This window comes from Heterostelium album (genome assembly GCF_000004825.1).
Source record: "Heterostelium album PN500 unplaced genomic scaffold PPL_scaffold2, whole genome shotgun sequence".
Classification (NCBI taxonomy): Eukaryota; Evosea; class Eumycetozoa; order Acytosteliales; family Acytosteliaceae; genus Heterostelium; species Heterostelium album.
Window position 1 is genome coordinate 2,841,412 of NW_008805064.1, and position 26,416 is coordinate 2,867,827.

At 31.9% G+C, this 26,416-nt stretch overlaps 11 protein-coding genes across 11 annotated transcripts; 4 read left to right on the forward strand and 7 right to left on the reverse strand.

The window, feature by feature from the left end:
- Nucleotides 1-874: 874 nt before the first annotated feature.
- PPL_02402 (Ras family protein) lies at nt 875-2,024 on the reverse strand (the record flags this gene model as incomplete). Its single annotated transcript, XM_020573391.1, has 3 exons — nt 875-950; nt 1,385-1,851; nt 1,932-2,024. 3 exons carry the CDS (start codon nt 2,022-2,024, stop codon nt 875-877), a joined length of 636 nt encoding a protein of 211 aa, XP_020437508.1.
- Nucleotides 2,025-4,249: 2,225 nt separating this feature from the next.
- On the reverse strand, nt 4,250-6,151 carry PPL_02403 (histone deacetylase family protein; the record flags this gene model as incomplete). Its single annotated transcript, XM_020573392.1, has 4 exons — nt 4,250-4,266; nt 4,730-5,198; nt 5,287-5,794; nt 5,880-6,151. 4 exons carry the CDS (start codon nt 6,149-6,151, stop codon nt 4,250-4,252), a joined length of 1,266 nt encoding a protein of 421 aa, XP_020437509.1.
- Nucleotides 6,152-6,738: 587 nt separating this feature from the next.
- Nucleotides 6,739-10,256, forward strand: ipo4 (importin 4; the record flags this gene model as incomplete). The annotated part of the gene is made up of 5 exons (XM_020573393.1): nt 6,739-6,903; nt 7,029-7,583; nt 7,661-7,788; nt 7,940-10,058; nt 10,134-10,256. 5 exons carry the CDS (start codon nt 6,739-6,741, stop codon nt 10,254-10,256), a joined length of 3,090 nt encoding a protein of 1,029 aa, XP_020437510.1.
- Nucleotides 10,257-12,020: 1,764 nt separating this feature from the next.
- gtf2h3 (general transcription factor IIH) lies at nt 12,021-13,466 on the reverse strand (the record flags this gene model as incomplete). Its single annotated transcript, XM_020573394.1, has 5 exons — nt 12,021-12,132; nt 12,474-12,505; nt 12,585-12,835; nt 12,900-12,980; nt 13,112-13,466. The coding sequence occupies 5 exons, from the start codon at nt 13,464-13,466 to the stop codon at nt 12,021-12,023; spliced, it is 831 nt and encodes a 276-aa protein (XP_020437511.1).
- A 155-nt stretch (nt 13,467-13,621) lies between these two features.
- Nucleotides 13,622-14,401, forward strand: PPL_02406 (holo-ACP synthase; the record flags this gene model as incomplete). Its single annotated transcript, XM_020573395.1, has 3 exons — nt 13,622-13,803; nt 13,903-14,107; nt 14,381-14,401. The coding sequence occupies 3 exons, from the start codon at nt 13,622-13,624 to the stop codon at nt 14,399-14,401; spliced, it is 408 nt and encodes a 135-aa protein (XP_020437512.1).
- A 202-nt stretch (nt 14,402-14,603) lies between these two features.
- Nucleotides 14,604-16,828, forward strand: dicA (cytoplasmic dynein intermediate chain; the record flags this gene model as incomplete). Its single annotated transcript, XM_020573396.1, has 4 exons — nt 14,604-14,687; nt 14,797-15,008; nt 15,101-15,550; nt 15,643-16,828. The coding sequence occupies 4 exons, from the start codon at nt 14,604-14,606 to the stop codon at nt 16,826-16,828; spliced, it is 1,932 nt and encodes a 643-aa protein (XP_020437513.1).
- Nucleotides 16,829-17,040: 212 nt separating this feature from the next.
- On the reverse strand, nt 17,041-18,033 carry rpl30 (S60 ribosomal protein L30; the record flags this gene model as incomplete). The annotated part of the gene is made up of 4 exons (XM_020573397.1): nt 17,041-17,059; nt 17,081-17,388; nt 17,751-17,811; nt 18,011-18,033. The coding sequence occupies 4 exons, from the start codon at nt 18,031-18,033 to the stop codon at nt 17,041-17,043; spliced, it is 411 nt and encodes a 136-aa protein (XP_020437514.1).
- Nucleotides 18,034-18,253: 220 nt separating this feature from the next.
- wipA (WH2 domain-containing protein) lies at nt 18,254-19,489 on the reverse strand (the record flags this gene model as incomplete). Its single annotated transcript, XM_020573398.1, has 4 exons — nt 18,254-18,280; nt 18,547-18,597; nt 18,945-19,067; nt 19,148-19,489. 4 exons carry the CDS (start codon nt 19,487-19,489, stop codon nt 18,254-18,256), a joined length of 543 nt encoding a protein of 180 aa, XP_020437515.1.
- Nucleotides 19,490-20,390: 901 nt separating this feature from the next.
- Nucleotides 20,391-22,979, reverse strand: PPL_02410 (uncharacterized protein; the record flags this gene model as incomplete). Its single annotated transcript, XM_020573399.1, has 5 exons — nt 20,391-20,598; nt 20,665-21,089; nt 21,573-21,653; nt 21,772-22,065; nt 22,143-22,979. The coding sequence occupies 5 exons, from the start codon at nt 22,977-22,979 to the stop codon at nt 20,391-20,393; spliced, it is 1,845 nt and encodes a 614-aa protein (XP_020437516.1).
- Nucleotides 22,980-23,468: 489 nt separating this feature from the next.
- On the forward strand, nt 23,469-24,547 carry PPL_02411 (uncharacterized protein; the record flags this gene model as incomplete). The annotated part of the gene is made up of 3 exons (XM_020573400.1): nt 23,469-24,082; nt 24,168-24,394; nt 24,528-24,547. The coding sequence occupies 3 exons, from the start codon at nt 23,469-23,471 to the stop codon at nt 24,545-24,547; spliced, it is 861 nt and encodes a 286-aa protein (XP_020437517.1).
- Nucleotides 24,548-24,850: 303 nt separating this feature from the next.
- Nucleotides 24,851-26,311, reverse strand: PPL_02412 (uncharacterized protein; the record flags this gene model as incomplete). Its single annotated transcript, XM_020573401.1, has 2 exons — nt 24,851-26,151; nt 26,236-26,311. The coding sequence occupies 2 exons, from the start codon at nt 26,309-26,311 to the stop codon at nt 24,851-24,853; spliced, it is 1,377 nt and encodes a 458-aa protein (XP_020437518.1).
- Between the last annotated feature and the right edge of the window lie 105 nt (nt 26,312-26,416).

Sequence of the window (26,416 nt, forward strand, 5' to 3'; positions counted from 1 at the left end):
TTTTTTCTAAATAAATAATAAATTATAATATTGATATTGGAAAACTGATTGAATTTGTATATATAAATATTATATTTATTGCTACAAGTTTTTATAGATAAACTTTTGAAAAAAAAAATATATATATATTTTTTTATATTTAATAGTTAAATAGTTTAAGTAGTATATAAAGATATATCTAATAGTACAAAAAAAGAAAGAAATCAAATAAAAACAATCAGAAAATGAATGAATGATTTGATTTGATTTGATTTGATTGGGTTGAGTGGAATACAATCAAACAGGCACACTAATCCAAAAAACAATAGAAACTAAACTCTTTATTTTCAAAAACATTTAGATTTAATTCATCGGAATAAAATATCCTTGCTGGATCAGTAAAACTGCAGAACAACCCTACCACACTAAAATGTTAGTCTTTAATTTTCATTTGAATTAATGTTGAAACATTAATTTGCATAAAATCCCCATCAACAATATGGGTGATATTTTTCATCTTGTAATGACAATGATGTTGGGAGATAACACTAAATCGAAGCATACAATTTTTATTAAATCATCATAGCTGCCAGCAGTCACTTAAACCATCAGGTGGGGTATGAAATTCGTTTCTTAACCAATTGGAACAATAATTTTTGATGATCTCGATGGTTAAATTTATTTTTACCAAAAAAAAGTAAAAAACATCCTCAAAAAAAAAAAAAATATCTATTTTTGATCAAAAAAATGAAAATGAGGGCTCACTTACAATCCTCCTCTTTTTTTTTAGATTCTGTGAGAGATTGTATAAGTTATGAGAATTTTTTTGTTTGTAAAAAGTTTTTCCCAAAACCAGACACAAGAATTGTTACATTTTCAAACAAAAAAATATCTATCATGATTGTATCTTATTTGGATTTGAATGACCATCTTTATTTGAATTTGTATGATTATGATATCTATTATGTAACCTTTAAATTGAAATATCTTAGTTTTTGTTTGTGAATTGGAACATCCCTACTAAACGAGATTGAACATCTTACATCTCAAAAAGACACAACCAAGTTCAAATATTTTAATGAAAGGATAAATAAATATTTTTTATTTTTATATTTTTTTATAATTGTGGTGCTGGTGGTAGTGATCGAATGAGTTGTTATTGTTGGTGTGATGAATGAATTTATTCTATATATATTGTTGGCCGGGGAACATGATCGAGTTCCTTATATGATTGGTAATAATTGAAAAAAAAAAAAAAAGGTTTAAAATGAGTTGTCTTCAAACTGGTGGAGAACTGTAACTCAAGTCGAATCGATAAAAGGTTAGTTGATATCTTCCAAGAATAGAAGATGGTGAAGCAGGAGTTGGAAGAAAATAAATATTTTGTGATATTTGATTTTCCTACAGGAGTTGACAAAAATTGATTCTCTTTCTATCCTTTCTCTTTGATCCGAGTGTTTTCTTTTGTACCTGGGCAACCAAGTGCTCGAAAGCGGCGGTGATGTTCATGTTGGTCTTTGCACTGGTCTCGAGGAATTGGATACCCCATTTACTGGAAAGATTCTCACCTTCTTGTGAGCTTACTTGACGTTCTGGTTCCAAGTCGGATTTGTTTCCAACGACAATAATAGGCAACTTGGCAACGGTAACGTCTTTGACTCTAAGAATTTGGTCTTTGACCTGTTCGAGCTCTTGGAAGCTAGTTCTTGAGGTAATACTGTAGACGAGCATGAATGCCTGTCCATTTCTAATATACAAGTCTCTCATGGCTAAGAAAGTTTCAGTTCCGGCAGTGTCCATGATCTCCAACATGAAATGATCACCGTTGAGCTCAACGACTTTTCGGTACATATCTTCAATGGTTGGGTCATACTAAATAAAAAATAAAATAATGTTAATAAAAAGAATTTTAAAAAATTTTTTTTTTTTTTTTTTTAATTAATAATATTTACCTTATCAATGAATTCATTGTGGACATAACGAATGGTAAGAGAACTCTTACCGACACATCCAGAACCAAGAACTACAAGTTTAATACTATTCATTTTTAAGGTTATTTTGGAATAGTTTTCTTTTCAGAGAAATGAAATACAAATAATAATACTAGTACTATTATTTTGTGGTGTTACAATATATAAGAATGGATAATTAAGAAATAATCTTAGTTTTGAAACTAAAATATATTTTATAATTATAAATGATTGGAGTCTGTGAAGTGACTGATTATTGATACAAAAGTAATATTAAAATTTATTTTTTTAAAAAAAAAAAAAGATTCTAATACATAAATCTGCTAGAGACAATACTGATTTGGATTATAATGTTATAACTAACAATAATAATTGAAGGTAACAGACTATAAATGTAAAAAAAATGTAAACTAAATTGGTTTATAAATAAAGTTTTTTGTTGTTATAATTTATTTGTAGAAGTGAGCAATGATCGATTTGATATAACACAGGTTGATCAGTTATGGTGTTATTTTTGTGTGTAGTGGTAGAGAAAAAATGTAATAAAATGAAAATAGAGTGTTAGGGTTTGAAGTTATTCGTGTGTTGAAGTTGGGATTGTATGGAGAGATCAATGATTCTTGTGGTTATTTAAAGGGCGACTATTGTTGTTGTTACAACTGTCTACCAATTTAGTTATATTGGTTATTTGATATTTGAATTTTTTTGAGAAACAAAGATGTGATGATATATATAATCAGTTTGATATATAAAAATTATATTGATTGATTTTTTTGGAGAGGTGTGAATAATAATATAAGGATATAGGGAGGTATAAAAATATAATTATATAATTATGATTATTATTATTTAAATGGTATTACAATAAATTAAAAATTTAGTAAAAAGCAGCGATGCTATTATTAATAAAGTATAAAAGTGAAGTTGTTGTCTTTTAATAAAAATTATTTAATTACGAAAAGATTTTATTTGATTGATTGATTGTTTTGATTGTTTAATTGATTGAGTGAAATTTGGTTTGGTTGTATTAATAAACACAGATAATAGGATTGGGGAGCAGATAGAAGTTTTGGAGTGATTTGCGATTAAAAATAAGTTTTGGTCAGTGTACTGGTAAGTATTATTGGTTTGATCATGTGATGATGTCTTTGGATACTTGATTAAAAATATATTAAAAAAGATAAAAACACACACTTTTTTTTTGGAAAGACTTTGAAAAACTAAAAAAATCTAATTGGTGCTTTTGATTGAATCAATATTTGGTGGGTGACTTCCATAGAGTGTCACCTACGGGTCATATAAAATATGTTCTCGCATGTCGAGCTAAATCGACTATATTTTTTGCAAAACAACAAAAAAAAAAAAAAAAAGTTTTTTTGGTTTTCAATTTTTTATTTTTTTGGTTTATTTTCGTCAATTTGGTGGTGAGGATACCCAATTAATTAATCTTGTTTTGCGTGTGAGATCGCTTTTATCAAAACCAAACTGATAAAGAAAAAAAACTTTAATAGATTGTTTGGTTATTTTTGGTCGAACACCAAAAACTGTTTTGCTTTGTTCACCAATCAGAATTCAAAGATGAAGCAAAAACAACACACACGGCAAGCCAACTATTGTCAGTACTAGTCCTCTTCGTCGCTACTCTCATACTCTTCATTTCTAAATGAGTTGAATTTGGCTGGTTTACGCTTGTCAGGGTCGAACTGTTTGATGGTGAAATAAATAAGAAAAAAAAAATCAAAAGTCGCGTTAGTGATTGAATTCTATCCTAAAACAACTATTGTTTGGATGTCAGACCATACGCTGATGGTGAGCTACCAACAAACGAGCCACAAAAAGAAAATAATACCAATATTAACACGAGGTGATGTTTTTAACTTTTTTTAAAATGAAGTGCATGCAAATCGGGTGTCTGATCCTCTTAAATCTGGAATTTATAGCAAATGAAATTGATCATCATATTGATATTGTGCAAAGAATTGATTACATTATGATAAATCTTTGGAAATTTGCAAGTGACAAATGATTTGATATTTTATATTGCAAGATATTTTTTGTTTTTGTTTTGGATTCCTAACCTGCAAATCTTGGGAAGGTTGTCCCGGTGTTACACACTACAAACCATCATACAAATACGAAAGGTGAAAGTGTTTAAACAACAAACAAAAATTGTAACCCAGAAGATTAAATTAAAATATATTTTCACATAAACAATATAATATTTTAATTTAATAGTTAACTAGCTAGTTATTAATTATATTTTTTTACCGTTAAAAAAAAAAAGTGTGTACTTATTTGAATTAACCAATAATATCATCTATATTAAAAAAAAAAAAAAAAAAAAAAAAAAAAAAGAAATCACAACGAAAATAAAAACATTATGCTATTTTTTTTTTACAAAAAAAGTAGATATACTTTGCAAGAGCTTTTTCGACAAGAACAAATGGAATGTGTGAACGAATGACTTTTAAAGTGTGGTGAGTGGTTGGAAGATCAGACCTCATTAATAAATGAGTGGTGTTTGTGGAGTGGTGTTGTTTTTTTTTTTTGACTGAGCGAAAGGTTTGACCAAACATGTTAGTCGACTAATAAGTATAAACTTATTGTCAGCTGAGGGATGAGCTGTTTGATACCAAGCAGACAACACGCACCCGCGATGATAAAATGATGATGGTGCGAACAAGAGAATAAATAACAAACTAAATGATCTTTTAAGTGGTGTCATAGCAAATTTTGACAAAACACAAAATAAAAATAAAAAATATAAATATTTATATTACTTACACTATCTTCATCTTCTTCGATGTTCATAACATCAGGAGGGATATCTTGAATTTGAACGCTTGGTGCCCATTGCAAGACACGCAGATTCTCGAGTATTTTACTCTTGAGATTCTCGAGGTATTGCTTGTTGTTGAGGTTCTGATAGCGGTATGGTATTCCAGAGTAGTCTGGGTGAAGCTGGAAGTCGGGACTGTAGAATTGAATGTAATCATTGAATGGAAGTTCATTTTTGATCTCTGTGTCCAACAGTACGGACGTTTCGTAGGTCCAGCAACGTGCGACATTACGCACGGTATAGCCACCGCCACCCAACACCATAGTAGGCAATCCAAAACTCTTTACAAACTTTACACACTCTGCATGACCTTTGAATGTCAAATTGAAACATCCCAGTCTATCGAATCTCAATGAATCAGCACCACATTGCAGCACAACGGCCGATGGTTTATAATAGTCCATTACACCCTATTTAATACATTCATTATATTAGTTAGTTAGTTAGTTAGCTTGTTTGTTGCTTGTGTATATTTGGATTATTACTAGTACTACTTACTTGTATAACAGGTTTGAATATACTTTGATAACTTCTATCGTCTATACCATCACGAAGTGGTACGTTGACAGAGTATTGTTTACCTTTGCGCACACCGATTTCATCCCAGTCACCGGTGCCAGGGAAGAAGTCGTTGCCATACTTGTGAAAGCTTACGGTCATGACACGGTCGGTAAGGTAGAATGCTTCCTGTACACCGTCACCGTGATGAATATCGATATCTATGTACAATACACGAGGATGGTATTTGAGAAGTTCAATGATGCCAAGTACGATGTCATTGATATAGCAGAATCCAGATGCTTCGTCTTTTCGTGCGTGATGCAATCCACCACTCCAATTGATAGCGATATCGTACATCTTGTGATTGAGTTTGATTGCACCCTCAATAGATCCACCGGTATAAACCTGACAATAGTCATAGAGCCCCGGAAAAACAGGACAATCTTCACCAATGTGAAATTGTTTAACAGCATCTTTATAATCATTTAAAGTTCCAGGTGTAACTCTAAAGTATATTTAGAATCTATTAGTATGATTATCAATGTGTTTTTTTTTGTTCATTATGTTATCACCATGGTGTTTTATTTTACCTCTCCAAGAAATCAATGTATTCAGGTGAATGAAATTTTAAAAGATCTTGTTTGTCTGCTCTTCTTGCTTTGTAAACATCCATCTTTTTATGTAGACCATAGTTTAGAACGAGACTGTTGGTGAGACAAAGTCTATGTGGTTTCATAGGATGATATATTCCATAGAAATAGTTGCCAATATCGTGATCATGAAAGTAACACACCTTTGTCTTTGATGTATTATTAATGATTGTTTCTTTTTCAAAATTTGTTGATTCTTCTTTCTTTTTCATCTTTTGATATCTTTTCTTCTTATCTAATGTTATAATCTAATCTAATGTTATAATCTAATCTTATCTAGTCTTATCTAATCTTTTCTTAAAAAAACAAAAACAAAAACAAAAACAAAACAAAACAAATAATCATTAAAACTAAAAATTGAAAGTAATTAAATATTTGAAATGAATGTTTTTAACGGTTCGTTAGTTAGTCTGTCTAACTTTTAAATTTGAAAGTTCAATTTAATTTCATTAAAATTTCAATAATTAAATTAATTTATTGTTTTATTGTTCAACAACAACAACAACAACAACAGGCAGAAGAAACTTTAGTATAATATTTAATTAAAATATCAAGTTAATTAGAGTATAACTTCACAAATTTTTTTTTTTTTTTTTACAAATAAAATAAAAATAAAATAAATAAAAAAATTAATTTTCGCTCGTTTTTTCCAATTTTTTTTCAAAGTTTTTAAAGAGGTAAAAAAAAGGATTGATTTTTGATTGTTTGTTTTATTTGTTGTTAATTTATCTTTGATTACTTTTTCCACTAGCTACATTTTAATCTATAGTAGATCAATATAGATAGATAGAATCAAAAAATGGCAACCAATGAAATAGCAGAGGTAGAGCTCAATCTTAGAGGTTTCTTGGAACCAAATACAGAGGTTGTTCAGAGAGCAACCAACAACATGAACAGAATCCTCAAGAAACCATCGGCATCTTTGATTCTCATTCACTTTATTCAATCTTCACCATACAGAGAGGTATTGTATTGTTCAGCGATCAACAATTAACAATAATTGTTTTTACAAACAAACAAACAAACAACTAAAAAAGTCTGAGCAAGAAATATTAATATTAGAATATTATATACTCCTCTATCTAATAGATCAAACATTTGGCAGCAGTTTTGTTGAGAAAGAAGTTGGTTGTACACTGGACCAAGTTGTCATCGAAGGATCGTGATACTATCAAACCTATGTTTATCGACTTGTTCTTGAAGGAGACCGACGGTCTCTTGAAGAAATCGATTGCTGAAGTCATGATTATCATTGCACGTGTCGAGTTGCCACTCGGAGAATGGAAAACATTCACACCGTTCCTCTTTGGTCTGAGTGAGTCACAGAACCCGTTGGATCGTGAGTTCCAGATGTACACCATCGAAACACTGCTCCAAAACGACAGAATCACCATTGCAAAGAACGCAACCAAGTTGGTCAATGCCCTCAACCTCGGACTTGGCGATCAAGTTGCCAAGGTGAGATCGGCTGCATTGCGTGCCGTCGGCAGTGCAATGATTGCACTCAGCGGTGAAACCGACACCATTCGTCAACTCATCCAACTCATCCCAAGAATGTTACAAGTCTTAAAGAGCTCCATTGAGAATGAAATGGAAGATGATGTTATTACATCGTTCGAGGTATTCGATGATCTAGCTGAAAGTGTAAGGTGTTCAAACAGTCAGTCAATTAGCCGTTCAATGGAAAACTAACTTGGTAAACATTCATTAATATTTTCTAGCAATCACCAGCTGTTTTCCAACAACTTCCAGCAGTTGTTCAATTCTCTATTGAAGTTGCTGCCAATGTAAACATCGATTCTTCCATTCGTACTTCTGCTTTGGAATTCCTTAGAACCATGATTGAATTGTAGTGTATCGAATAACTAACTTGTTTTTGATTATCAAACAATTTATATATTAATATTTATTTCGTTATATATTTTTAGTAAAGGAAAGATTTTAAAGAGAAACAAGTTGTTGGAACCAATTCTTCAGGTTTTGATTATTATTTTGGGAAGTGAAGGAAATTCCGATGATTTGGACGATAACTACTTGTATCAGACTGCAGGTATCGCTTTGAGATATTGCGGTGAATCGTTCAGCGCCAGATATATATTCCATCCATTGGTGCCAGTGTTGAAGGAGTTTGCTCAATCCAACGATATGACCAAACAGGTTGCACTCCCATTGATCATTCAACAACTCTCCTATGGTTGCGCAGAGGATATGCGTGACAACATCGAGTTGATCGCTCAGTTGATTCTCCACTCGCTCGGCCAGCAAGACAAGATCGTTCGTCAGAATGCATGTGTTGCCGTTGCTCGTCTCTCTGAGAACATTCACCCAGAGTTCTACCGTTACTCCAACCAGATCTTCCCATTGGTTTTCAAGTCACTCGATGATCCAGACGATGCTTTCATCCTTCGTTGTTGCTATGCACTCGAAAACTTTATCGTCAATTTGGAGCGTGAACAAATCGTGCCAATTATCGATAGTGTAATGTCCAAGATGGGTACTCTCCTGCAACGTAACAATATCCAGGTGAAAGAGTTTGCGCTGTCTGCAATCTGTGCTGTTGCACTCGCATCAGAGTCTGACTTTGCTCCATATTTCGACAGTGTCTTGAGTACTATTCGTGATCTCTTGATCACCAAGGAGCCAAACTTGCTCTCTCTCCGTGCCAATGCGTTCGAGTGTGTTGGATCCATGGCCAAGGCTGTTCCAAAGGAGAAGTTCCGTCCACTCATTCCAGATCTCATGGCTGCTGCACACGATGGTGTTGAAACTTTGCATAATTCCGAGGTCAATGAGTACACTTTTGAGTTCTATGGTAAATTGGTTGAGCATTTCGGTGAGGAGATGCAAGCTTATATCCAGCCAATTATCAAGCAGTTGATGGATTCCGCAATTTCAGACGATGGTGTCCAGAGAACCAAGCACAGCGAAGATCAAATCAGTGGAATCGACAACGACGAAGAGAGTGGTGATGAGGAAGACGACGACAATGTAAGTCTTAGCGTCAGAACATCGTTCCTCGATGAGAAGTGTGCTGCAATTCACACCATTGGTGTCATTGCCCAGTCGGTCCCCAAGCTCTTCATTCCATACACCGAAGCAGTGATCGTAAATATCGAAGCACTCGCCAGCTACTTCCACGAGGATGTCCGTTTCGAAACCATGATCGCCATTCAATCGCTTATCCAAGCGGTAAACGAAGTATTCCCGCCAGCCACAAAATGGGTCAAAGGTGACTTTGGAGCACCAGTCTCTGAACAACTCAAAACACTTTTGCAATTCTCATTCCAGGTATTCGCACAGGTGCTCTCCTACGACACAAGCAAGAGTGTTGTATCACGTACATTTGGTTGCATTGCCGATATCATTGCTTTGATTGGTCCAGGTGCTATTGCTCCCTACTTGGAAGCTGTCGGTGGAGCCGTCCTCCAAGTGGTCATGGGTAATCTCTACTGCCAGACTGCCACCAGTGGTGACACTCACGATGATAGCGACGAAGAAGACGAGGAAGACGATCGTCAAGAGGATGACCTCAACGAAGACGACGACGACGATCCCGACTACCAATTGCTCCACTACGCGTCAGAGTGTATGATTGAAATCGCCACAGTTTCCGGTCCAAAATTCAAGACTTTCCTCGAGAATTCACTTCCACATCTTTTCAAGTTGACCAAAGCATCCACTCACCATTCGATTCGTGCCTGTGTCATTGGTACCGTCGCCGAGATCATAAAGGTTATGGAGACCGACTGCAGTAACATCATGGACAAACTCTTCCAGGTCGGTATCAGCGGATTGAAGGACGATTCATCTCAAGTCAAGAGAGTAAGTTGTTTCCTCTTGGGTATCTTGGCAATCAGATGTGTTTCCGCCAAGAAGGAGCACGCCATTGCCGTTTTGGAAGGTGTTTTCCCAATCTTGAATAGCGACGAATATGAGCCAGTTGTCATCGATAACGCCATCGGTTGTGTCTGCCGTTTGGTTCAGGCACAATCTCATTCACTGCCAGTTGCTGATATCTTAAAGAACTTGTTTACCAAATTGCCAATCAAGAGTGATTTGGAAGAGATCGAAGCTGTTTTCAATACCATTAATTTATTATATTCAACACAATACAATATTGTAAGTAAAGAAAAAAATGATTATTTTGCTTTTATTTCTTTTATTAACTCTTTTCCTTGTTTTTTAAAAAAATAGATTTCACCATATACTCCAATGATTCTCCAAATGTTCCAGTTTGATTTACAACATAAGAAATTGGATGAGGCAGTTGCCACTAAAATTAAGACTTTATGTACCACTTTGACCCAAAACAAATAAATAATTAAATAATATTTTAAAAGTATATACATTTATTGAATCATCGCGAGTTGTTTGAAAAATTATATTCTATTAGTTTAAATATCACCCCATGGATACCAGCTTGGGAAGATTAGAGATCTACGAGTCACATCGTTATTTGTTTGAATTGTAGTTTGGTTACTAATTCCACTGGAAATTTGGTCATTATTTTTCAAAGAAAAATTGGACTGAGATGAAAATGAAACAGAACCGAGTTTAGTAAGAGAATCTAGAGAAATAATGAAAAATAAATAGTTAGCAACTTAGTTAGAGAAATTTAAATCTTTAGATACATACTTAATAAAGTCATTTTGATAGAGTATATTGAAAAAAATTGATTTTGTTATTCTATTTAAATAGTTTGGAAATTTTTAAAGATATTTATAAATGGAATATTGGATCTATTTAAAAAATCTGATTTCAAGATTGATATATATCTTATAAACTTTGTTGTAATTTAAAAAAAGAATATTCTTATTTTTAATATTTAGAGAGGATGTTTTAGAAGAAAATGATGATAAAAACTGATAATCTGAAGCCAATTTATATGTTTTTGTTTGGCATTATAAGAATTTAATTTATCATTTTGACCTATAAAATATATAGAGATGTTGTTCTATACAGAATTCACATGCTCGTTGTTACCATTAACAGTACCACCAATTAATATTTTAATTAAACCATTGGGTTTATTATAATTTATAATAGTTATCTGAGGGTATCAATGGTATACACATCACAACTACTCTTTGATTGCTCCATCCTCATTAACATTTCATTCACTCAAAATTGTATTGAAGGAAATAACTTTCATCAGTACTATTGAAATTCTTATTAAACAAATAACAAATCCTTGATCAGATATATAAACTCCACACCTCGTATCTCACACAATCACTCTTAGGTGTAATGTAAATAAACCCCGTTCTGTTCCACTTACCCTTCCCCACCAATAAATATTTTAAGTTCGAACAACAGCAACACCACCACACTTCCCTTTTATATTGACTGAAAATTGGTGATTGATCAAGTGTGTTGTTTAGGTGTGGATCATTGATATTGAAAACAATAATTTGTAAGTTTTTGAATGTTCCTCTTTGAACAAAATCACAGGCAACTATCTACTTTAACAAAAGCAAATCTAAATTTAAGATTCAATCTTTTTGAATGTCTATATGTATGTTTGTTATTAATTACCTTACCTTAAGTCAATCTTAATATATATATATGTGTGTGTGTGGTTTTTTTATTGATTGTTAGTTCCAAACCACACTACTTTTAAATTTGAAAAGATTGTAGTTGAGTGATACCACATTAAACAAGTGATTACCTTTTACAGACATATACAAAATACTTATATATATGTGTGGTGTGTGCGTGGGGAAGTTATAAATTAGACTATTTACAGTTTGTTCATCCTTAAAAAACCCACTAACACAAAATCTTTACTTTATCTTTATATACATCTCAATCGTTATCTTATCTTCTTATTTTATAAAGTTGCATGATATCCACCATTACTTCTTTTTAGTAGTGGTTGCTGTTGTTGTTGTTGTTTTGAATATGAGGTGACTTATACAATAATCATACCATGAATCGTGTATTATCAAAAGAAATTCAACAAAAAAAATAGGATGAGGTGTTACTCAAGCTCCAATCAATGTTTGCTTTACTTAGCATCCAATCTAAACCGTATTACAAATTATAAATTAGTAGTACTACTACTTTATTACCACTGGTATCTTAATTCGAATTTGTAGAAGAAGTGGTTGTAGTAGTGGTCGTGGTCGTAGCTGAAGTTGTTGCTGATGCATTTGTAATTTTAGAGAGATCATATTTCAATGCAAACTTTGTGCTAAAATGATTCAATCATTTAAAATGGTATTAGTTAGTTAGTTAGTATCATCATTGGGCACTAAAAATTATAGTAACAATCATTATTAAGTAAATAACATACCCGCAAGTTGAACAAGAAGAGGAGTGTTTACAAAAAACTACAGTGGTTTTTAAAAGAAGTTAAAGTGTGTCAGTATTTTTAATGATTTAATATTAATGTGATATCAATAATAATAATAATAATAATAATAATTACTTGATAAACAAACAGAACAAACAAAACCAATATCAACAATCTTCTTATGACAGAAACAAGATGCTCTAAAATCAACTGTCTTCAAAGTAGGAACACTTAAATACTTTCTTGAGAATGAATCTACTAAAAATGTTGACTATAAATAGAAATCATGATTAGATTAATTGGATTGCTATCAATTGACTATGATTAACCATTCTTCAATGTTAACATACTAATAGGTATTGTGATAGATTCTCTTGTCTTTGAGGTTTTAAATATATTCCATTGGTGAGATGAGATGCTTGTTGTAAAAAGGTAGAGTCTGTTGTTGATAAAACACAACTGTCCACTGGAATCGATTGTTTCTGTGCTGAGAAAATACAATTCATAACCGGTATATACTGTGTCGACACATCCGGTGACAAATTAAATACAAGAATTCTAGCTCTTAAACTTGGAAACTCTTTCTTTATTCTATTTATATCTATTATGCATTAAACTATTAATACTTTATTAAAATAACCAAGGTATTGTTGTTGATTACTTACAACATAATGCCAATGACATTGCAGCAGAGAATGAAGATGTACAATCTTGTTGTTGTTGTTCTTCACTTCTTTTATCTAAATCTTTTTTGTTTTATGAATGATAAAAATAATAATAGTGTTAGTGTTAAAGATTAGATAATTCATATTGTTGTTGTTGTTGTTGTTGTTGTAGTTGCTGAACAACAATTATACGATAAGCAATAAAAACATACTCTCTAAACATATAGTATTGATTCTTTCCAATGATGATTGTATTTGTTCTGATATACAACGATGATCGGTGAGTGCTTGTTGTGGTTGTGGTGGATATACAAAGTAACTCTCTCCAATGACAGAAGATATCAGTGCTATTTGATTCTCTTGATTCAACATGAGATAGGCATTGATGAATACCAATAAGTTCTCAATAAAAGTGGGCAGTGTAATCAATGGGAATCTACGACCGTCTCTTCCTTCGCTTTGGACTGTCTGCGCTCTCTGACCCCATGAATATATATTGAAATCTGCCACTATAACCAATAAACTATTATCATCATCTTCATTCATTAAACTTGTAATTGAATCCATTATTATATCTTTATCTTTATCTATCCACCAACAACAATGAACTTCTTTCTTTTAAAACATGAAAACATGAATTACAAAAAAAAAAAAAAAACAAAATATTATTAAAATTTTAAGAAATCGTTTAGATTGTATTTGTAGATATATATTATATAATAATGTCAAATAGATGTATAAAGATATTAGGTATAGGAAATGATATTGTTAAAATATCTAGGTTCACTGTGAACTCAGAGAATGAACGATTTTTAAAGAGAGCATTTCATCCTGTGGAAATAGAGAAATTCAAAGAATTGAAATTACAAAGTCAACAGAATGCTTTACAATATTTAGCTGGAAGGTATGCTATTTGCTATATTTACTTAACTCATCTAATAATTGATTATACATTTCATATGATCAATATTAATTAATATATTTTTTATTTTAATCCATTAAGATGGGCAGCAAAAGAATCAGTTTATAAAGCATTCAAAGGAATTGAAAGAGCAAAACTAAACTTTCAAAATATACGTATACTTTCGAATAGCGATGGATCTCCGTACGTCGATCTAATCGAAAACTCTTTGGATCTGTCGAAGCAGCTGAATGTAACCGATATACACATTTCGATATCACACGACACTGACTATGCTATTGCCAATGTAATTATAGAACATGAACCAAACCAACCAACTCTTCTAAAATAAATAAATAAATAAAATCAATAATAATACATAACAATCATTCTTTAAAAAGCTGGTTACCCTCCATTTTTCATTATGATAAACACTTCAAAATTTTTTTTGTATTTTTTTTATTTTTATTTTTATTTTTCATTTTTGTTTTTTTCATGTGATGATCATTGCTTTGTATTGGTTATCCAAGTATCAATCTAAAAAAGACTATTTTGACTATATATATATTATTCTATATAGAAATCAATATCAATATCATAAATTAAAATATATATTTAATTAATTAATTTTTGTATTGTATAGGTGGTGGATAATAGAGTAAAGATATTAATCATTGTATTTATAAACTGTATAAATAATAACAAGAAATATTGAATTTGTTTGACTTTGACTATTGGTTAGTTGATTGATTGGTTTCGAAAAAAAGAAACTAATTAAAAACATATTTGAGAACATCACAAAAATGGATAGTGAAGCTATGAAAAATCAGAGAAAGAAGGAGTTGGAAGAGAAGAAAAAGAGAATTGCAGAGTATAAAGAAAAGAATGTAAGCATCGTCATTAACTAACATCATCTATTCTATATTTGTCGAAACATTCAGCCATTCAGTTAGTTAATATAATGAAATAACACTATTTTTATATCTATTGCTATAGAAAAATGTGGGACAGAAACCATCATCTTTATCATCACCAACTACCACTGCAGCTGCATCACCATCGCCAACCTCCAAAGGAATGGATTTCGACAGTCTAATGGATTCCATTCACCAAATGGTACCATCACCAGTCGCCACTTCACCAACACAAACAGAGCAATCACAACAAGTTCCAGAAGACATTAAATCACCTGCAGCTGATGAGAAGAAGTAAGTAATATTGGTCTGGTGTGGTGGATGCACTAATTTTTAACAAACTTACTTAGTTGTGCTAACTAACTAATCGAACTTTAAAATTGTAGATATAAACCAGTTTTAACAGTACAATCATTGGTTATAGATATCGATTTACCACCAAAGGAGATTCCAAAATATTCAAAGGGAACTCAAACTATTGATCCAGAACCATTGACAGAGGAGGAGATTGCTGCGAGATCAGTGCAATCGACTCCATCGAAATCAAAGTTGAAATATCAACCTTCATTCCTCACACAATCACAATCACAGATGCAACAACAGCAGCAGCAATCCTCGAATCAAGGAACAGATACAGCGATACCAGAGGCTGCAGAGGAATCTTCATCGTCAAACGAACCTGAAATTATAGTGTTGAACGATCTCGACAAGAGCAACATCTTGGAGTCTGACTCTTTCAAATCGTTCTTCTCCAGAACCTCCAAAGTAATTGAACGTGCACTCTGTCTTGATGATTCAATCGATATTTTAGTTGACTATACTAAATCTGATGAAGAGTATGTATATATATAAACAAGCCAATAACTATTTTATTTCTATTTTCTTCTAATACCAAGATAATAATATCGAAAATTCGCTTATTTTGTAGGAGTAAATCATCATCTAAAGAATTAACATTGATTGGAACATTACAAGATGAAAGATGGTCGAAACATAGATCAGTTACCGATATCAATTGGTCACCTAAACATCCAGAGTTGGTAGTGACATCATACTCTGCAAATGAGGCAGGTTCTCACGACCCAGATGGAGTTGTCCTCGTTTGGACTGTAAATAACTATTTCCAGAAACCAGAATACGTTTTCAATTGTCAGTCGCCAGTGATGACAACCTTCTTTTCGAGATATCATCCCACTTTGATCGTTGGTGGTACATACTCTGGTCAGATCGTTGTTTGGGACACCCGTTCCAAGTCGACACCAGTACAGAGGACACCGCTCTCGTCAGTCGGACACACCCACCCCGTCTACAGCATGGCCGTCGTCGGTTCGGCAAACGCCAACAGCTTAGTATCGATCTCAACCGATGGTAAACTATGCAGTTGGAGTCTGGACAATCTCTCACAACCCATTGAAACACTCGACCTCAACTCTCGCGCCAACACCGCAACTGTCTCCACCACCACCTCGATCGCCGTGACATCGCTCGTCTTCCCCGAGACCGAAATGAACACATTCTACGTCGGTACCGAGGAAGGTGTTATCTATCAAGCACAAGCACACGGTGCCAAAGCTGGTGTCAACGAGCGTTTCAAAGCACATTACGGTCCGGTCACCTCAATCGACTTCCACCCACCCTCACGTAACAGCTCAGAGTTCTCGAATCTCTTCCTTTCATCGTCGACCGATTGGACATGTCGTTTGTGGTCATCGAGCAAGCCAGATCAACCTATCTACTCGTTCGAAGACTACACCGATTACGTATTCGATGCACGTTGGTCGCCAGTGAATCCATCGATTTTCGCAACCGGTGACGGCAGTGGACAACTTGCACTCTGGGACTTGAACGAAGAGACCGAAGCACCGATCTTCCGTGCCAAGACATCATCTCGTTCACTCAATCGTCTTTCATGGTCTGCCGATGGTAGACGTCTTCTCGTTGGTGACTCTGGTGGCCAACTTTCACTCTATGACTCAAGTCAATTCGCATCGCCACAAGTTGACGATTGGACAAAATTCGGTGAAGTCATCAACAAACTTACATCAAAACCACTCAGTCTTCAACAAGATTCACCAATATTAGGATCAAACTTACAATCGTCCGAACATGATTAAAAACTTTACTTTTGAAAATAAATAAAAAACAAAACACAAATATATAAATATCAGAGTTTTATTTGTTTTGTAACTACTACTATAAAAGACTAATAATACAACAATATTCTTCAATATTGGTTGGTATTATAAGTAATACAATACAATACTAATTTAAACAAATTAAGAATAAAAGTCAAATAAAAGATAGTTTTTTTGTAGATGGTTATTTTTTATTTAATATCTAAAGATCTAGATAAAAAGTAAATTTACTTGGCGAAGGCAGTGAGGATATCAGAGTCACCCTCGTTGGTGATGCTCATGACTGAGACTCTGAATTTCTTACCGCAACCAGTACCGAGATCAATGTTGTTACCGTTGAAGAGATGGACGTTGGTCTTGCTCAACATGGCGTAGTATTCGATTTCAGAACGTCTGAGTGGTGGGCAGTTGTTGGAGATGAGGATCAACTTTGACTTACCAGATCTCAAAGTCTTGAGGGTTGACTTGTATCCGAGTTGGGATTTACCGGACTTCATGACGAGAGCCAACTTGGCACCGATGTTTTCTTGGGACTTCTTCTATAAAATCGAAAGAACTCTAGTTAGTTAAATTGTTACTTTTATTAAATTCGAATAATAATAAATAAAAAAACAAATAATAAATAGATATATATAAAATGTTATAACTATTATTATTATTATTATACCAACAATTATAATTGGAATTAATCAAATTATAATTAATCTAATTGACTATCTCTCCACCACTGATAATCTTAAAAAATAAATAAAACAAATCAATCATGATTTGTAAATTTGATTTTATAGAATTATTGGTATCTTTAAGATATAGATATAATTATAAATATTGATTATGACCTATCTAACTGATATGATATTTTATAAGCAATCACACATTTGCATATTGTGTCGAATCATACTTGTTTCTTTGTGCTAACCATCTCTGAAACTGTATAGAATTTCTCCGGTGAGGATATACAACTATTGATAGAATAAAAAAAAAGATTAAAAACTTGAAAGTGGCATGAGTTAAGCGAGAACGATGAAAAAAAAATTCAAAAAAAAAATAATTTTTTTTACAAAATAATTATTGAAAAAAAAAAGTCCTCCTTCTTCAAACGTTACAAGTAAGCTCTACCAAACTAAAACAATAATTATCTCTTCACTGAGGTTCCGTTACAAATGTTTTCTAACAATAATCATTGTTATTCAAATATTATTAAACTATTTATTTGTACTTTTAATCAAATCTCAGTATTTCATCGCTATATGAGGATCATAAATCTCACAGAATAAATTAAATAATTATACAGATATCAATATCATGCTCTTCTTTAGAAATTAATTTAGCAATAATCACTTTATGATTATTATCAAACAAATAAATATTGTAATTGTTTAAATAATAAATTGTTTGAATATATTATGCCCGGGCAGTAGTAGTTGATTGCTAATTTTTTAAAAAATAATTTTTTTTTTTTTTTCGTTTCAGTTTAGCAGATTTTTTTTTTTTTTTCTTTCGTTTTGCTCTTGCTATCTGTCATAAATAATCGATTTGTATCTATTCATTTTCATTATTTCGTCTTGGTTACTAATTTATAGATGCATTGCATTTGATATTTTTTTTAAATTGTAAGTTTACACAATATATAGTTGGTTATAGTTAGTAGAATAGTTAAATATTGTTTTGATGATGATACAACGACCTGAACTTACATCAATTCTGGTGACAAAAATCGTATGGTTATTGGTTAAAATTTTCTGATCCTAAACAATATTATAACTTTTTCTTAACAAATACCACTAAATTTTATTTAATAATCATTCAATAATACTAATCTTCTTTTTCTCTTCAATAGTTTATAGTGAAGCTTTTTTCAATGTTGTTGAGTTGCCTTTGATCAGAATTTTAAAAATATGATTATAAATAAACATTTTTTATTTTATTTAATATTAAATATTCTTTTTTACTTTATTTAATCTTTTTTAATATTGTTTGTTTTTTGTTTTTTTTTGCGCTTATTTAGATATATTGTAATTTATTTTAAAATGAAAAAGAGAAGATTTTTTTTTTTTTTTTATAGTTTATTAATGACTATTTATCTCTTTGGTACAGGAGCAATCTTTGGTGGTAACTTGGGTGGTGGAGCAGCGACTTTTGCAGGTAATTTTGGTGGTAAAGCAACTGGCTTTGGTGGTCCAGAGCTAATTGGTGCTGGTGGTCCTGCTGGTTTTTTCTGTGGAAAAGTAAATGATGATTGATTGGATGTTAGTATTTTATTATTTCCGCTGTAGTATGAGTTTAATAAGTATTTACCATTCCTGGAAGAGCCATTGGTGGGGGTCCTCCTGCACCTCCTGGACGTGGCATTCCTCCCATTGGAGCACCACCTGGACGTGGCATTCCACCGGCACCACCGCCACCAGCTGACTTGTCTGGTGCCAGTAATGGACTTGATCTATCGTTGGTCTTTGTTTTCTTTAATTTGGAGCCCTTTTGAATAGAGTTTAGCAATGCATTTCTCTCTGATGATTTGGGTGGTGGTGCAACTGGTGCCGCTGGTGCTGGAGGAGGTGGTGGAGCTGGTGGTTTCATTCCCATCATTGGTGGAGCAGGTCCTTTACCTACTGGTGGTCTTGGTGGAGCTCTTGTTGCCATTATTTTATTGTTTTCTTAAATTATTGTTTGGAAATTAAAATATATAGATTTTCTAATGATACAAATAAATAAATAAATAGTTTGTTTATTATTATATTATACAAATAAATAAATAAATAAATAGTTTTGGATGTTTTACAATTGACAAATAGTTTGTTATATTTATCAGTTATGTCTATTGAAAAAACAATTTGATGGTGGAAAAAGTAAAATAGATCTCTACAAAAGAAAATGGTTTAAGAGAGTTGGAAATTTAAAGAGAACTGTTGGACAAAAAAAATAAATTTTGAAGATGATTGTTTTGTTTGGTGGAACTGAGTTGGTGGATGGTTTGGTGTTCACAATAAATTGATATATATTATGTTAATGCACAAAAATAAATCAACAAAAGGCAAAACATTGTTGACCTCAATTATTTTATTAATAAAAAAATGTACAACTGCAGGGTCAAAAGGTGGGATTTTGAGTTGGAATCCAATAAAGGATGGCTAATTTTTCTTTTTTTTTTTGCAAAAATAAATATTATCACACACCCAATAAATTTGTTATCATAAAAAATTTGATCAAAAAAATATCTAAATTGCGATGCTATATTAAAATTTTAATATATTCAAAAAAAAAAAAAGAGAAAGGTAATCTTGATTAGATTATATATCTATTAGTTGTTCTTTTTTTTATTTTTTTACAATAATAAAAAGAAGTTGGTCGTTTGTATTTTTATATATAGCTTATTGTTTACTTTTTTTAAATTAATGAATTAGTTTTACAATAAATATTATCTTATTATATTATTTATATATTTTGGAGCGATAGTATACTATATAGGAGGGAAGTCATCTTGATTGATTGATTGATTGGTTGATTGAATAGATTGTGATTGGTATTTCTGTTGTGAGCTTCGTTATGCTTGATTAATTCTGCATATTGAACATCCATAGCAATGTTCCTCTCCATTGAGTGGATGGATGTTGCCACATGTACATTTAGGTAGGTCAGCTCTTGGTGTACGAACCATTTCCGTTGATTTCTTATGACAATCATCACAAAAGTGTGTCTTACCCCAACAAAAGAATACAGATGTATTACAACAGAATTTACATTTATATTCACTACAAGTAAAGTAAATTAGATTTAGTTATAATATTACTAAATAATAAAAATAAATAATAACATACATATAGTCTTTTCCATGTTTTTCACAATTATCTTTACCATCACAACTACATCCACCACATAAAAGTTCTTCAGCTTTGAAATCTACATTGTTCTCTCCACATGCTTTTTCACCACCAAAGTATGGTTTCTTGCATTTGAAGCATGGGAAATAGGAGAGTCTTTCCATGACATAGAGTTCTTCGTTTTTGTACCATTTACATTTTGGATCTTTGAGATCTACACCCTTCTCTGGACCATACGACACCAGTCTCTGTATTCCTTTGGTTTTAATCTTATCGTACAGCTCCAGTATTGGATCCAATTCGTCCTTCAGAGATTCATGAACTATATTCTGTGAGCACAATGCACACTTCATAAATCCAAAAGATATTCTAGATGAGTTCCATTTGTTTACAAGTTTCTTTTTACAACATTCGTAGTGGAACTATACAAATAATTAATCATTAGTAAATAGATTCTTCAAATGTTGTTGTTGTTGTTGTTGTTGTTGTTGTTGTTGTTGTTGTTGTTGTTGTTGTTGTTGTTGTATAAACTAATAAATAGATTCAACACTTACAATATGTCCACAATTTAATTTTATACATGGCGCAGAAGCAAGATCTTCTACCCAACAGATATTACAGTAGTCTGTTTCGACTTGGTTGGATTTCGCGCAGTTTGGATGTAGACATGGCATGCATTGTTTCTCGTCGGCAATGCCATGGCAGTTGTGCCCACAAGCCAGTATCTTTTGACAAGATTTCTTTGACTTTAGCTGACACTCCTGTGAGTTGCAAATCTGATCTTTGTTCGCCTTGACAATCGCAGTCTGACAGAATCTACAGTGACTCGATTGCGAGTAGGTCTTGAATTGCTCGCAGTTGAATCCCAGATGATAGGGATTGGAGTGACACTCTGAACAAAACACAGTCGAACAACTATAACATCGTAGTCTACATTTATTCTTGTGTCTAATTGCTTCTTGACTCAATTCATTTCCATTGTCATCCTAAAAGTAATTCAATAACAAATAATCATATTAATTAACAGCACAATTAGACAATATAATAATAATAATAATAATAATAATAATAATAATAATAATATAGATATCTATATTAACATACATATTCTTTTCCATCTTTTTTACCATTACCATAGTTGACAATACTCTCCATAAATATATTACATGATGGACATTTCGTAAAGTTCTTATTCTTTGTAACCACTTCGTCGAGTGAGGCGTCTTCGTAGACTTGATACTCCTTGTCACTGAGTACCTGTTTGATATCGGATGATGTCAAGGTTGCATCTGGATCGCTAATCTTACATTGCCGACATTTGATAGATAACACATCCTTCTTATTGATCTTATTCATTATATATGAATACAAACATGATTTACAATATACATGACTACACTGTATAGTTTTAAATATTAAAATAAATCAAACATTAGATTACATAGAAAAAAAAAAATCAGATAATCAAAACTTACATCTAAAAAAATAATATCTTCAACCTTTTCCTCTATCTTTTGACACTTTATACACTGAGTGATCAAGTCTTTTGATGACTCCTTTACAGATTGTTCGTGTAGTAGTCTCTCTTGTTCCAACATCTCAAGTACTAAACGCTTGTTCTCCTCCTCTTCTTTTGCGAGTTTTTCAAGTCGATCTTGCTCCATCAGTTGATGTACCAGCTGCAATGATTTATATTCTTCGTCAAACTCGCCATTGCTCATCAACACAAAGCTTGAAGCACCATCCATCGTCACAGGATCACCTTCATCTACATTTATAATTGTATATCTATCTTTAGCTGCTATCTCTTCATTATTATTACTATTACTATTATTATTATTCGTTGTTGTAGTTGTTGTTGTAGTGGTAGTTGTTGATGATGGTGATGTTGCATTACTTTCATAGGTTCTATTGAAAGCATCTTCATCATATTCTTCAAATTCATCATTATCATAGTTTTTGTTATCTATTTCCATCATATCTTCATCATCCTCGTCATTATTACTATTATTTACATTATTATTATTAACCACACCACTGATACTCATAATCATATTAACCAGATTACCAATGACACCACTACCATTACCATTACCATTATCAGTTATTTGATCATTGTCTTCATTGTTATCCGATGATTGTTGCTGTTGCTGTTGCTGTTGTTGTTGTTGTTCTTGTTGTTGTTGTTCTTGTTCGATATTCTCATCTTCACCTATACATCTATTGAAGTGCTCTTGAAATAAAGTACTATGAATATCAAGTTGACATTCAGGACATTGAATTGAATAGTCCATATTACTTTCTATTTCCATTTAATTTAATTGTTTATTATTATTATTATTATTACTATTTTTTATTGTTAATATAAATTAAAAAACACAAAACTAACTATGAACAAACTGTATGATATTATTAATTGATTAAAAGATACTACAAATTATTATTAATAGGGTTGTGTTAAAATTAAATGACAACAAAAAAAACAATTATTAATTAATTGATTAAAAAAAAAAAAAAAAACATATAAAATGAAATTAAATTACCCCTTTCATTAGTTATTCATTAATAATATTTTTCGCGATGATTTCTTGACAATCAAAGTTTGATGTTTTTTTAAAAACTTTATTAATTAATTATAACTGACTCAAACCGTCGTACATATGATATTACATAGTATCATCAATTAAAATAAAATAAGATTAAATAAGTTATATATTTTTTTTTGTAATTTTTTTGCAACAAACATTTTTTTTTTTTTAGTAAAGTCAACAAGAACAACAACACAAAAAACATATAAAGCAATGAGTAATACAAATACTCAAGAACAAAGAAAATTTAAAAAGCAAAGATATGACAACAATAACAGCAATAAAGACAGTTTCTCACAGCTAGATGCAGATGCAGATCACTCAAATGATGAGTTGTATGGTTTTAAAGATTTATTGAATTTACTTGGCAATGAAAAGGGACTGATAGAAGCTGATAGTAATAATAATAGTGATAATAGTAGTAGTAGTAATAATAATAAGCACAGTGAAAGTGAAGATGATTTAGATTATATAGAAATTCTTTCAAATTTAAAATCAAAAAACGATATTAATAATAGTAATAATAGTAACAGTAATAGAAATAGAAACAGACATATAAGTCGAATACAGTTGGATCCTTATGATAATGAATATGATGATAATGAAGATCAAAATGATAATAACAATAACGGTGATGATAATGATGATGTATATTATGATGATGATGGTGATAGCTATGATTACGATGACCAAGCAAGAAAAGAACAACAGGAGAGAAGACTATCAAACTTTTTGCTAAGAGCACAATACGAACTTCAATATAATCAAAAGCAATCTATCTATTCAAGCACAGTCGATAAGTTACAAGAAGAGATAACATTTCTACGGTAATCATCAATCAATCAATCAATATTTTTCGATTTTATCATCTTAAATGCTAATCAATCGTAATCTATACATATATGTATATAGAGATAAAATAGAATCAAGAGAAAATGAAATAATAGATTTAAACTACAAGTTGGAAGCAAGAAATCGTCTTTTACATTCATTACCAAAGGAATTGGTTTTCAATTGGATGATGACCAACCAAATTCTTCAGCTTAATACAGAAAAATTCGATTTTAACAATAATAATAATAATAATAACTCTAAAACTGTACAAAATAACAATAATAATAATAATGATAATATTAAAAGTAAAATATTAAATACCAATAATAATAATTTTAATTTTAATAAAAAACCGAAAAAATAATTAAATATTTAGTTTATAATAATAATTATAATTATTTATTTAAATGTACAATTTCTTTTTTTTTTTTTAAATAGCAATAATATTATTTGTTTGATATTTGATACTTGATAATTGAATTTTGACTCTGTCTGACATTGTCATTTGAATAGTTATTTTATTTGGTATGTAATCGATTGTTTTATTGAATTATTGGAAAAAATAATATAATAATATTTTATTTAATTATATATTATTATATTATAATTATTTTTTAATTATTTGATTATCGCCAATCAAAAAAATTAAAAAAAATAGTTTGGAAAAAAACAAAGAATTGAATGGTTTCTTTGATAGGTTTAGAATGTTTTTTTTTTTTTAGAGTTTATGTTGTTGGTAGATCATGAGCGAGTGATGGAGTTTATAAACAAAACACTTCGTCATATTCAATACGAATTCTTTGTGAACCAATCTTTGAACGGTCCAAACAGTGTTTGGCGTTGACTGCATGGTCAACATTGGTGAAAGTGATAATCGATTGGAATTTGCCCTCGCCACTCTTGTTGATCTTTAGGCTTTGTAGTGATCCGTAGTTGGAAAAGGTTTCGTAGAGGTCCGAGAATTCAATGTCTTCATTGTATGTACAGATGAGTGTGGTTGAGTTTGGATTGTCAATGTCAATGGTCGAGAATTCCATTGGTGGTTGTTGATGTTGGTGGTGATGATAGGTATAGGTTGGGTGGTGGTGTGGTGCATATATATAGTAGGGGTGGTGTCTGTTGGAAAAATTTGGTTGTGACGGTGTGGTTGGATAGTGGGTTGGCGACGCTGGGGGTGATGGTGATCTTGGTGGCGATATTGTGTATTCGGTTGCATAGTAGTGTGGATGGTATATATAAATATCTTGGTGGTGTGGTGGTGCATATAAATAAGTATATTGGTGTGGTGGAATTTGTGTTGGTTGTTGTTGTTGTTGTTGTTGCTGCTGTTGTGGAACAACTGGAATCATTCTTGGTGAGTGTTGTTGTGGTGGTGACGACGATGGCTGTGGGGAAACAGATCGGCGATGTGGAGATTCGTAGTAGTAGTCGATACCAGTTGAGCTGGCGAGATTGTTGATTTGGGCGAGAAGAATGGTGCTGTTGTTGTTGTTGTTGTTGTTGAGGTTGGAAAGTGATTGGTTCAAGATGTTGACTGGTTGTGGAGAGGTAGACTTTTGGCTGAGTCTACCGTTGGCATATTTAACAATTAATGGAGTTTCTCCAAGTTGTAGAGAACCTTTCATCGAGTGGATGGCAGAGGTAGCTTCCTCTATGGTTGAGTATTTGATGTATCCGGATCGCTTTGATTTACCAGAGACTGAATCGATGTGGACTTGGCACTCTTGGATTTCACCGAATGGTGCAAAGGCCGCTCTCAACATGGCATCGGTAATGGTTGGCGAGAGTATTCTGACGTAGATGGTGGGAGATGGGTCACGGAGCTCACTGTCATCCAACAGTGAAAATGGATTTATAGTTGGGGTTTGAATTGGTTTCGAGAGTTTGCAAAGTAGCACTTTATATCCGATTTGTACACGATTCATCTTGGCGATGGCTTCTCTTGCTTCGGCTGGATCAGAGAATCTAACGAATCCATAACCCAAACTTGTTCCGGTTTTAGTATTAATCATGACTTTGGTATTGACAATATCACCATATGGCTGAAAAAGATTAAACAAATCTATATAAATAAGAAAAAGTATAATAAAAAAGAAAATTAAATTAACAAACTGTCGCAGATAAAAATGTATGAAATAATAATTACCTCTTTCAGTATATTCACATGGTAAGAATTTAACAAAGACATTACATTCATCAACATCGGGAACTGGAGATTTCATTTTGTTTAAAGGCTTACTTGATAGGGACTAATAATACAGATAACTTAAAGTTAGTTTTATTTATTTATTTATGTTTTTTTAAATAAAGTAAAATGAAATGATTTC